The sequence below is a fragment of the Lemur catta genome, chromosome 23, assembly GCF_020740605.2.
Source record: "Lemur catta isolate mLemCat1 chromosome 23, mLemCat1.pri, whole genome shotgun sequence".
Lineage (NCBI taxonomy): Eukaryota > Metazoa > Chordata > Mammalia > Primates > Lemuridae > Lemur > Lemur catta.
In genome coordinates this window covers 13,274,805-13,287,185 of record NC_059150.1, presented here as the reverse complement: position 1 = coordinate 13,287,185, position 12,381 = coordinate 13,274,805, and the positions used below count along the sequence as shown (strand labels likewise).

Sequence of the window (12,381 nt, the reverse complement as noted above, 5' to 3'; positions counted from 1 at the left end):
TTGTGCTGCTATAAACATTGGAGCTACCATTTGGCCCAGCAATCCCATCTGGATCTAGTATCCACCCAAAGGAAAAAAAAAACATTCTGTGAAAAAAGAGAACAAGTTTAAAACCACAGAAAAAGCATCTGTCTCATACTGATCTCTAATCAGAAACTACCAGATTTTATAGCTAGCAGAATTTCTGACTTTGCCTGAATTTATCTTGTTCAGGTGGCAATACTTATAGATAGTAACAATTCCAAATCTCACCTCTTCTAAAAAGCAGCCGCCATTGTTGCCTCACCTCGTTCCTATATCCTCTTTCCTGTTACTCCAGTTATCAAAGCAAACAGACCCTATCTGCCTTTTTCACTCTCTTCCCTCCCATTCACCTGTTGTAATCTAGCCTTTCTCCCTTGTACTCTACTTAAGCTTATCTGTCCTCTCTTCATCCTCCCACTGGACTGGACTGGACTTGGAGCATGGCCACATTCTCAGTTTGAACTCTGCAGGCATGGACAGCAACCTAAGAGATCCAAATCTGCATAGAGAAAGAACCTGAATTCTTAGGTGACCACATGGAGCACAATCTGCTTTGCTCACATTGAGGCTATTATGTGAGATGTAAATTAACATTGATTTTAATTAAATTACTGTATTTGGGGGATTCTTGGTTACAACAGCTTAGCTAACTCTATCAATCTCCTATACCGATTTACTTAAAAAGCAGAAATTAGCTATCCTATTTTTAAAACTAAAAATAAAATGATGAATAATTAATGTATCTAATATACCATCTTTTTAAATATCGAGACAATAAAAGACTAAGGTAACTAGGGAGTTTTCAAAGTGCAGTTGCTTGTTTTTGACAGATGCATAAACTAGATAGAAGACATGAGATAGCTTGCTGGGAAAACTAAGGAGGCTGACTTGGAGGATTATTATCCAAGAAGATAATCTTTCCTCTTCATGTGACCAGTAGTACCCTTAGGCAGAGTAAAGACTTTTCTCAAGAAGCAGTTTTGATAAGCTCAAATTTTCTGAGAACTACTTAGTTAATGACACAGAGCTCTGCACCATAGAACTTGGGAAACTGGACTCTAATTTGGAGAATCTGTGAGCAAGATCAACACTTCCATCATAAAATAACCATAATAAAGTCCTTCCAGCTTTTTACATTTGAACAAAACTACCTCCCAGTGAGCCTGCTAATGAGAGATGACTGAAGAATTCAGTCCTAGACAAATAAATTGGGAGACCTAGTGAAAGGAATGAGTTACTGTAATTGATCTAAATCAGGATAACAAACTATTTTTTTGTGAAGGGCCAGATAGTAAATACTTTAGACTTTGCAGGCCATACAGTCTCTGTCTCAACTACTCAGTGTTGCTATTGTACAGCATGAACAGCAATAGATGACTTTAAATAAGCATGGCTGTGTTCCAATAAAACTTGATTTTGGACACTGAAATTTGATTTTCATATAATTTTCACATGTCACAAATTACTATTCTTCTCATTTTTCCCCTAACCATTTAAAAATGTAAAAACCATTCTTAGCTGACAGGTTGTATAAAGACAGGTGTTGGGCCAGATTAGGCCAATGGACCAGCCTTGGCTCATATAGACCATAGTTTGCTGACCCTTGATCTACAGGACATCACTGACATTGATAATTATCTTAGTCCTTTTGTGTTGCTGTAACAGAATACCTGAGACTGGATAATTTATAAAGAAAAGGTGGTTTAACAGACTGAGTGCAAGAAGCATGGTGCCAGCATCTGCTGAGCTTCTGGAGAGAGATTTTGTGTGCAAGGAAACAAGGCAGAGAAGGTGGAAGAAACACGTTGAAAGAGGCAAAAATCTGAGGGCTGTCTTGGCTTTATAACAACCCACTCTCACAGAAACTAATCCATTCCTGTGAAAACAAATCTAGTCTTGCCAGAGCAAGACACCAAGCCATTCAAGAGAACTCTGCCCCTATGACCAAAACACCTGCCACTTAGGCCCCACCTCCCAACATCGCCACATTGGAGATCAAATTTCAGCATGAGTTTTGGTGGGAGCAAACCATATCCAAACTATAGCAACAGTAATCTCTAAAAATAATCCAAGAGCGCATGAGAAGCATAATCTAATTGCTATTGCAGGAGAACTTTCAACTAGCCTGTCTGTTACAGACTAAATGTTTTGTCCCCCCCACCCCGAAACTCATATGTTGAAGCCCTAACTCTCAGTATCTGGAGATGGGGCCTCTAAGGAAATAATGTAGGTTAAATGAGGTCATAAAGGTGAGGCCCTGAATCCATAGGACTAGTGTCCATATAAGAAGAGACACCAGAGAGCTTGCATGAATACACACTGGCTCTCTCTCTCCTCCTCTGCACACAGAGGAAAGGCCATGACCAGCCTCAGCGAGAAGGCCACTGTCTACAAGCCAGAGAAAGAGCCCTTACTAGAAACCAAGGTTGCCACACCTTGATGATGGACCTCTAGTCTCCAAACTGTGAGAAACAAGTTTCTGTTGTTGAAGCCATCCAGTCTAGTATTTTGTTATGGCAGCTGGAGAAGACTAATACACATCTAATAGCTGTTTTGAATTTCGGGGCAATCCATTACAACAGAGAGGGGCATGTTCTCTATTTGAAAATTTGTTCCAGGTAAGACCACATTTCTGACCAACAATTGGAGACTGCCGTCAACAATGGCATTTAGTAGCAAAGATCATGTCCAGGGGGTAAAACCATCTTCAACTCACTGAGGTTGATCTGATATATTACAGTTAGACAAATACCTACTCAGATAAATTTATGTGGTCCAAAAAATATAGGTTACACATAACAGGAGTAGACTATCTGAGGGTGTATTTCCAAATATCTACATATTTAACCATACCAGAAATCTCCACTCTTTTCTGTTGCCTCAAATACAGGCTAGTGTTTACGCCTCAGCTCCTAACTATATAACTGTAGTTCAAATATTCACACTTTAATTTTTAAGTTCACCTAGTTGCCACAAAAACACTTCAAACTCAAGAAGTCTAAAAAGAAACTAGTCCCAAAACCTCCAGCCCATAATTCCCCGTGTTTTCTCTTTTATTTAATGAAATTCATGCAGAAACCAAAACCAAAAACCTTAGCGATATCTATATCTCTTCCATATCCCTTTCTAGACTCTTATGGCTCATATAAGTATGTCAGCTAATTCCCTCTAGTGGATCCACCATCGCTCAGGGCCTTGGAATCCTCCCCTAGATGGGAAAAGTAGATCAGAGAGGGCCAACCACTCCTTAACACCTCAATACAAAAATGGCACAACTGATCACATGACCTTATCCAGATGCATGAGGCTCAGAAAATGTAGTCTAGTTATTCAACAAGAAGAGAGAAACATTGGTATTGGTGAGATCTAGAAATCTTTGCCACAACTTTTATCTTCTGTAGTGTATTTTAAAATTTAAATGCTATTAATGCTATTAGGGTTTAGTGATGGCTTTCTCTGCTTTTCTGTGTCTTTCTCTTGTACTTATAATAAGTAATTTAATGCACTTATACACCTTTCTTGCCTTTCTCACATGCCATTTTCAACATTTGGTTTATAAATTATTATTGTTACATAATTTTTTACGAAACTATTTTCTTTAAATGGTTTCTATATTTATCATCAATTCTTAAACTTTATCTTCAGTTTTGGATCTTGAGTCATCTTTCTGTCTTCTGGAGAACATTATTGGATAGTTTTATAATGAAACTTAAAAAATAAATTTATTTATATTTTCTTAATTGTTTTCTATATCGGAAAGTGTTTCTGTTATCTTTGAACATTCTCTTAATTTTTTGCTTATATAAGAAAGACTTTTTGTTGTTTTTGCACATAAGTAATCACTTGAATGTATATGAAATTCTTAGATATTTTTCCTCAAAACTTGTTGAAATTTTGTTCCACTGTTTTCCAACAGTTGATGTTCCAGACAAGAAGTCTGAAGCTTGTCTGATTTTTTTTTTCTCCTTTGTAGATGATCTTTTATTTTTAGTTTACCTTGAAAATGTCATGATTTTCTATATGTCTACATTTGGATATATTGTTATTACTTTGGGCAAAACTATATTTGTCTATTTAGTTTGTAGACATAAGTCTTCATTTTGGGTAAGGTTTAATGGGATACTTTATATCCATGATTATTGCATTTATTTTTCAACTTAACTAGCTTTTTCCTTTCTCTGTTCTCATATCTATAATTTTGACTTTTGTTGATTTCTTAGCAGTCATTTTTCTCTTCATTCATTGATAATGTGCATTTTTTAACTCTGCTCATTTCCACTTTCAGTATTGATTTTAATTCTGCCATTGCTTTTTATGTTTCCTTGCTTTCTTTTCTTATTTAAGGCAGATCCTTTTACATCTCTGTCTTCATGGCTGTTGTTTTATGATTCCAGGCACCTGTTTCAGAGAGTCTTCTTTTTCATAAAGGCATGTCCCTTTTGTTATTTCTGGGTAAACTATGCAAATGTTTTAGAAAACCTCCATCTCATTCTCATAGAAGTTATATACATAAAAAGTCTGCTTTTGAAGGTTCTATAAGGTTTCCCTTATCTTGTTGTATAAAGAAGCCTTGTAACTTATGTTTCCCTCTTTAAAAAGGGAGAAATACATTCAGGTATTTCTCAATAGAGAGGGAGGGTGAAATTTACTTGCCTTCTCATTCCAGCTATTCCAATTTTAATAGCCTTCCTCTCTCAGAGGTAAAATCAAGGTCATCAGCCTTTAATTTTGTGCTGGTCTATTGAACTGAGGATGTATCTTCTGTTTCTTAGATGGTTCACTGACTTAGGAAGAGCCCACTGGAGTTTAAAGACCTTATTTGAACAATGAAAAAGCATTCTCCTATGCATGTCACTGCCCCCAGAACCTCCTGTGTGATGACTAGGACTACAGAGATATATGTGTTTCTGCTATTTTTATGTGGTTTTGACTTTGAACTGTAATGTCTACATAAATGAAGAAAAAGAAGTGTTGAAGCAGATGTTGGCACGAGGGAGGATAGAGCAGAAATCTGACATTTGTTGCCCAGAGATCCTGCCTGTTTCTGGTCACGAGAGCCTGTATATCATGCAGTAAGACATAAACAATGGAACTGAATCACCATCTTTTCCTATCTTCTTTGGGCCAATAGGTTCTGTTCTATTTCAGAGGGTTTGACATATGGTACATAACTAAGAATAGGCATTTAATGGGACCTCATCCAGCATTGACATATGATCTTTGCTCATCTTGAATTTGTGGTGCTAGTCCTGATCTCTTTAGTGTAGCTACACAGGTATATTAATTGCCATTTGATAGAAGAGATATCAGACACCTTGAATAACCCAAGTAAAACCCATGTTTGTAAATAAAGTTTGAAAGCACTGCATTAATGCACTAATGCTGAAATTTGACTTTATGATCAGCTTGCTCAACAAACTAAAATATAACATGAACTTCTAATCTAGTATATTAATACTTTCCATTATACCATGGTGGTCACCAGTTAGTGAGTAACAATACTGTAAGCCAATAGAAAATAGTTCTAATAACAGAAGGAACTTTTGCACTCAGAACATCCATGGCTTTGCTGTACTTGACTGATACTATCATGTAGAAAAATATTAAAGGATATGAATAGCCAGTTCTTGCCAATGAATAATGACCTCATTTTTACATGTGCTTACATTATGTGGCATCAAAGAAAAGAAACATCTCAATCCCCAGAGTTCCAAGCTAATGGTAAAGGTCTGTCTCCTAACATAAATTCTTCCAACAATATTGGCACACCACACCTTTTTAACTATTGCTAGAGATAAAATGAAAGCAATAGTGGTCTTAGAAAAAGCAGAAATAAAAACCTAGCATTCAGTTGCTAATGCAAGACCCTCAAGACCTTAATTGTAAAAGGGGGTCCTTAAAAGAAAGCCATACATTTCCCAAAGCCACATTATTTTACATGGCCATATGCTGGAATCTCCCATATTTAAAAACTTGTACTTCAGTAACCACGAAGAGGAAGGCAACTTTTTCCTCCCAATCCTTGGATTGGTGATGCTGAACTTTTATTTTACCACTAATTTTCTTTCTTACATGTTATATCAAAGTTTTGAAGATTAGTTGAATAATTTTAAGTAGCAAAATTAAAATATTTAGTCAAAATTGGAAAGCTTATGGGACTTTTAGGAGACTCATATTCTTATATGAGGCTCTTTGTAATTAATAATAGGATGGGAAAAAAAGATCAAATTTCTTAAAAAAAAAAAAACCTATCACCACCAGCACCACCACCACCACCAAAAGGGAGGCTCCATGAGCTTTTTTAAACTTTTCCAAATAAAAGTTTCCATAAGCTTCCTTTTTTCTCATTCTAAAAATAGCTAATGAGTCTGGGGACAGTGGCTCACTCTTATAATTCCAGTGCTTTGTGAGGCTGAGATGGGAGGATCACTTGAGGCCAGTAGTTGGAGACCAGCCTGAACAACATAGTGAAACTCCGTTTCTACAAAAACTTTTTAAAAAATTAGCTGAGTGTGCTGCCTGTCTTCCCAGCTACTTTAGAGGCTGAGGCAGGAGGATCACTTGAGCCCAGAAGTTCGAGGTTACAGTGAGCTATGGCTTTGTGCTACTACACTCCAGCCTGGGCAACAGAGCAAGACCTCATCTCTAAAAAAAAAAAAAAAAAAAAAATGGCTAATGATAGAATTTATTCTCTTTTTAGCACTCTGGGAGGCCGAGGCAGGTGGATCCTTTGAGCTCAGGAGTTTGAGACCAGCCTAAGCAAGAGTGAGACCCGTCTCTACTAAAAATAGAAAGAAATTATATGGACAACTAAAAATATATATAGAAAAAATTAGCCACGCGTGGTGGTGCATGCATGTAGTCCCAGCTACTCAGGAGGCTGAGGCAGTAGGATTGCTTGAGCCCAGGAGTTCAAGGTTGCTGTGAGCTAGGCTGATGCCATAGCACTCTAGCCTGGGCAACAGAGTAAGACTCTGTCTCAAAAAAAAAAAAAAAAAAAGAATTTATTTATTCTCTTTTTCCCTGAGACCCTTTTAGATCAGCCACATTTACATTTTTTGTCCTGCTTATATTGTTAACAGGTTTTCAAGACCTACAAGGTGATGTTGAATATTATACACTGTTTTGGAGTTCTACTACCTCAAATGAATCTCGCAAACTGCTCCCAGATGTAAACTCACATGTCATTGACAGCTTAAATCCAAACACAGAGTATCGGGTTTTTATCTCTGTCTTCAATGGAGTCCACAGCATCGACAGTGCAGTCTTGCAGGCCACCACTTGCGATGGGGGTGAGTCCAGATTCTAAGGATACTCGGCCGCAGAGATGCGAATAGAATTGATTGATTCTTGCTGAGGTTGAGATCAGTCATCCCTCCATTATGAAATTTCCGGTGTTGGAGGGAAGGGGTCCGGGCTAAAATGCTTAAGTGCTCGCTGTCGTCAAGTAGCAGATCAATAAGTGGTCCCGTAGAGACAGCAGCACAAGGCTCTAATAATGGGATATTAGCCCAGTTTGTTCCTGTTCTTTTCAGTGTGTTGCTTATTTTGGAGCCGAGTTGACATCAATAAAATGGTGACATTTAGAAACACTTTTTTTTTTTTTAAGATATGCTCTCAAAAGCAGTCTGTTTTCCGAAACGACAGCCCAACGCAGTGAGGGCCCTCCCTGAGTCACCAGAAATGATAGGTAGAAGTTCAGCCGCTGAGAAAAATTGCCTATGACTCATTTCTAAGCCAGTTAGCAAGGGGGAGGAAGCAAGGGAAGCAACTTGTGAATCTGAAATGTGTTTGGAATGGTCTTTCTAATCTTTTTGGCTTTATAAAGTCTCATTATAAACATTATAATATCATTACCTCCCAAGCAAGTGTTCCAGGTCATTAGCAGAGCTCTTTAAGTGTGGAACCCATTTCCCTTCGTGGTGCCAAAGGTCAGCACCTTTTGTTTATAGAATAGGATGGATCACAAGGACAATTTTTCAACTAGTTAAGATGAGTTCTGATGATAAAAATAGGTCTTTGCATAGTTATTTCTGACATGCTTGAATAATTGTGTAATTTAATGCTAAGCAAGACTTTTTTCTTATGTTAGATTTCATCATTACCTATGGTAATCAACATTCAAAATCATTTACATAATGACAATATTGCATTATTGCTTCATATTGCTTGAGTTACAAGCTAGTAACATCAAATGATTTTTCACATTCCACCAGCCTCAATGTATTTGAATTTTTTTTTTTTTTTTTGCTTAAGGAGCAAATTTTCTTTCCTTCTCTCCTTGCCCCCACCTGGGAGGTATGGAGTTAAAGGATAGAGAAAAAGACACATAATAGATATGTGTTAGTGATGCAGATGGGTGAATAATTTATCATCATATCCCACTGGTCACATACTATTGAAGATTAGCACTATGCTGATGATACAAAGCATTTTACCACCAGTTCTTATGGTTTCTAACTGAGAGTCTAATAAGCCAATTTACACAGGACTACAGACTGTGATAACTTCATCAGAGAAAAGCAGATAAGCAACGAACCCTTTGCTAAACCTAAATACTAATCTGCATTTAGTTTAACAAGTGCTTTTTCAGAGACAGCTGGAGTTTATTCAGTTTCTTCCTTTAATTCTAGAGCCTCAGGGCATGCTTTCTCCAGAGGTTGTCATCATCAACAGCACAGCTGTACGTGTCATCTGGACATCTCCTTCAAATCCAAATGGTGTTGTCACTGAGTATTCTATCTATGTAAATAATAAGCTCTACAAGACTGGAATGAATGTGCCTGGGTCGTTTATTCTGAGAGACCTGTCTCCCTTCACTATCTATGACATTCAGGTTAGAACATTGTTTTTTGATGGTTAAGCTTATGGATATGTTAAATAAAACATGCCAGGCTATGTCTTCAAGTGGATATCTTCTGTCTTGGTTACAGATTATTTATTTGGTGGGGAAGGGAAGACAGAAGAGGGAAATTGATCAGAATTAAATCTGTTTGCTGTAGGCAAACATGTAAATCTCTGGAGAGAATATAACGATAATATGGAAAACGATGGTGATGAGGATGGTGATGAAATTCTCACTGGCAAAATGAAGCTAATCACGTATTCTAAATACATCTTGCTGAGCAGTTGGCCTTTTTCTTGGATCTTTTACTGATATCAAAATCAGAATCAGCCTAAGAATGTGAAGATGTTCGTTCTGTTCCCATTTCTGTTTTTACTTATTTAATATCTTCCCGGAAGTTATATAACCTCACTTGGTATCAATTTTCTCTTTTGTAAGGGCAATGGACTACATGCCTTAAAGCCTTCTATCTACCTCTAGCATTCTATAATTCTGAATGCAACAGGAAAACACAAATGAAAATATGGTAGACACAAAATATTAAAAGATTTTGTCTAAAGATGAAAGAAATATATCCATTCATCATTCTACAAATGTTCAATGATCCTCACCTATACAAAAGCAGTTGTAGTTAAACATTTTTGACCATGGACCTCTTTGAAAACCTTAAAGAGTCAGTGCACCCTGCCCTAGAAAAATATTTATGCACTTCTATGACAAAATGTAACACACAATTTCAGAGAGTGCATTGATCACCTGAAACCCAACTCATAGACTTTTTCAAATGCTATTGACCGTAAAAGTAGAAAAAAATATAGGAAATACTAAGTCTTAACAAGAAATTTATCCTCAAGGAATTGGAAATCTTGTTAGAGTACTAAGATATAAAACATAACAAGGCCAAATGTGCAAATGAGTGCTAAAAACAGAGTCATTTCAGAAGCTCAACATTTATAGAGAAAGCTTGCAATTTAGTAAATTTTTAAATAAAGTACAGTACTTCTAAAACCCATAAGAGCCTCATAAATAATTTTCAGAAGATATTAAGCACAGCAATTTGTTTTGACCACAGAAACTTTTCACTGGTTCTGTCCATTTGATATTGCTCCCTCTTGCAGTTCCCCATATCCTTTTCGCCACATTTGAGAGTGAAACATACATAGTCATCTGGAAACAACCAATACTTTAGCCTCCCTAACTATAATCTGTAGGCCTGGCTTCCTAAGAAAATCAAATAAAAAGATATTTGATAAAAGAAGAAAGGTAGATTGATTATTTTTCATTGCACTCCATGATTTCCATTAACCTACTTGTGTTATCTTAGCAGGGAACATGTGGACTGGTGTTTATGCTCATGATTCTCAGAGTGAGTCCACGTGTGCAGGTAGACCATAGGTCAAATTATAAAACAAAAATCATGCTCACAATAATTAGAAATATAGCTTTATTGACTAAAGTTAGCCTAGGGAAAGTGATGGAGGATTTGTTGTGTTATCCTCTTTTGGCCCCCGTTGGAAAAAGCTGAGTTCCCAAAAGGCAGCTTATTCGTTTGCTTTATCAGGACTCAAAACACAAGCTGAGGGCAAGAACACTGGATGCTGTGCATGCATGTGCAACTCATGAAACAAGAGTTGACAATTAAAAGTATCTCAGGTGTGTTCTAGGGTGAAAGGCTTCATTCATACCTACTGGCTTGGTGGCCTGAAGAGAGTACATCTTGATCAGATTTGGGACATGAAACAGATAAGGAGACAAAAGACTAAAGTAGAATCCAATAGTTTAATTTTGTTATTAGTGACTAAGATGTTCTTATTCCCGATAAGTGCATTTTTGCAAAGCTCTTCAAAGTCAAGGAATACTGTACTTGATATAGCTGTGGCATTTCTGAAAATTTGAATGTCAGATTTCCATGATTTTCTTTGTGGTGTCAAAGATGATTTGGCTTCATTTAAAATAAGCGTTTAGTTGGTATAATAATACTTTAGAGTTAAGGTTCTCTATGCTAACCCCTTCTGTAAAATAATAATTAATTTTAAAGCAGATAATGTACCTAAGTATCTACTTTTTGAATAATCCTTTTATACATCCCTTTTTAAAGAGAATAACAATTTCAATTTTTATTTGATTTTATCTCTTTTAATATAAACATGGTAAAACCTTATGTTTGTGTTTCATTCGTGTTATACGATATAGTTATAGCACTAGAAATTGTCCTGAGGTTGGAGACTTGGAATATTACATTAGTAATAATGAAAAAAGATTGACATATTTCTCTAATGTCAGAAGAAAGTCTCTCTGGAGAAACCTTTGAATATACCTAAGTAGTTTAGAGCTTAAAAATATGTTTACTATGTAGATGAGAAGGCAATAGCGTATAGTAAAGCCCAAATCAGGTACCCCAAATCTTACCAGCTTGATCATATGTCCTGATTTCTCTGACCCTCAATTTGCAAACCTGTTAAAATGAAGTTTTGAGGATTCAATAAAATTATTTGTACAAGTACCTGTCATAATGTTTGGCACATATTAGATACATAATAAATTTAGTTGAGTTGATTTTGAGTTATCTCATTACATATCATAGAGTCTAATATTTTCCAATACAATGAGTCTTCACTTAAGGTCTTTGATAGGTTCTTGGAAACTATGACTTTAGGCAAAAGGATGTATAACAAAACCAGTTTTACTAATTGATAGAAAAAAGAATTAAGTACCTACAGCATATTTCTGGTCACAAAAACATCACCAAACTTCTAAATAAAGACCAAAACATTTCTAATATTAAATGTCAAAATAAATGTGAGCTATATATACATTTAAGAAAGAGTAATAAAAACGAGTAAGATAATTATTTAGCCACTTATTGCAGTTCAGGGGCCTGGGGGGCGGGATCCTATCCCAGCAAGGCAGAAACCAGCCCAGGACAGGCCGCCATCCCATCCCTGGGATGCTCACACACCCACACTCGCTCAGACTGGGGCCATGTAGACACACACTGTACCCAACAGGCACAGCTTTGGGATGCGGGAGGAAACCGGAGTACCTGGAGAAAACCCATCCAGACGTGGATAGAACATGTAAACTCCACATAGAAAATGGCTCCAGCTAAGAATCTTTTTTTTTCACGTCCACATTATTATGAAACGACATTATTCTGGGACTTGCTACTTGTATAAAGTTTGTTGTCATTAATTCTATTACAACATTGTTTTAAAGTTTATTTGCCTCCAGCTTATTTGAAGTTTAATTGGACATACTCAGCATAGAAGACCTTGAAAGTGGTTAAATATCTACTAAATATTACCTCAAAAGACACATGGCGTCAGTAAATAACACAACTCACACAACATGATAAGCATATGCTTCAACTCCTATGTAGGTGCAAACTGCCCTATGAATAAAATGGCGCATCTATTAATACCATGAGAATCACATTTGCCCTTCCACAAATGCCAATGCAAAAATTAGAGAACTGCTTAGTGCTTAGGATTCATCAGTAACTAGCTTCCCTC

General features: G+C 36.6%; 1 protein-coding gene across 1 annotated transcript in view; it reads left to right on the top strand.

The window, feature by feature from the left end:
* The window catches only part of USH2A (usherin), a 605,447-nt gene that overhangs the window by 413,583 nt on the left and 179,483 nt on the right, over positions 1-12,381 (top strand). The window contains exons 44-45 of the mRNA XM_045536030.1: positions 7,107-7,316; positions 8,658-8,860. Of these exons, the coding sequence (XP_045391986.1) occupies positions 7,107-7,316; positions 8,658-8,860 (413 nt within the window). The remainder of the gene's footprint in view (positions 1-7,106; positions 7,317-8,657; positions 8,861-12,381) is intronic.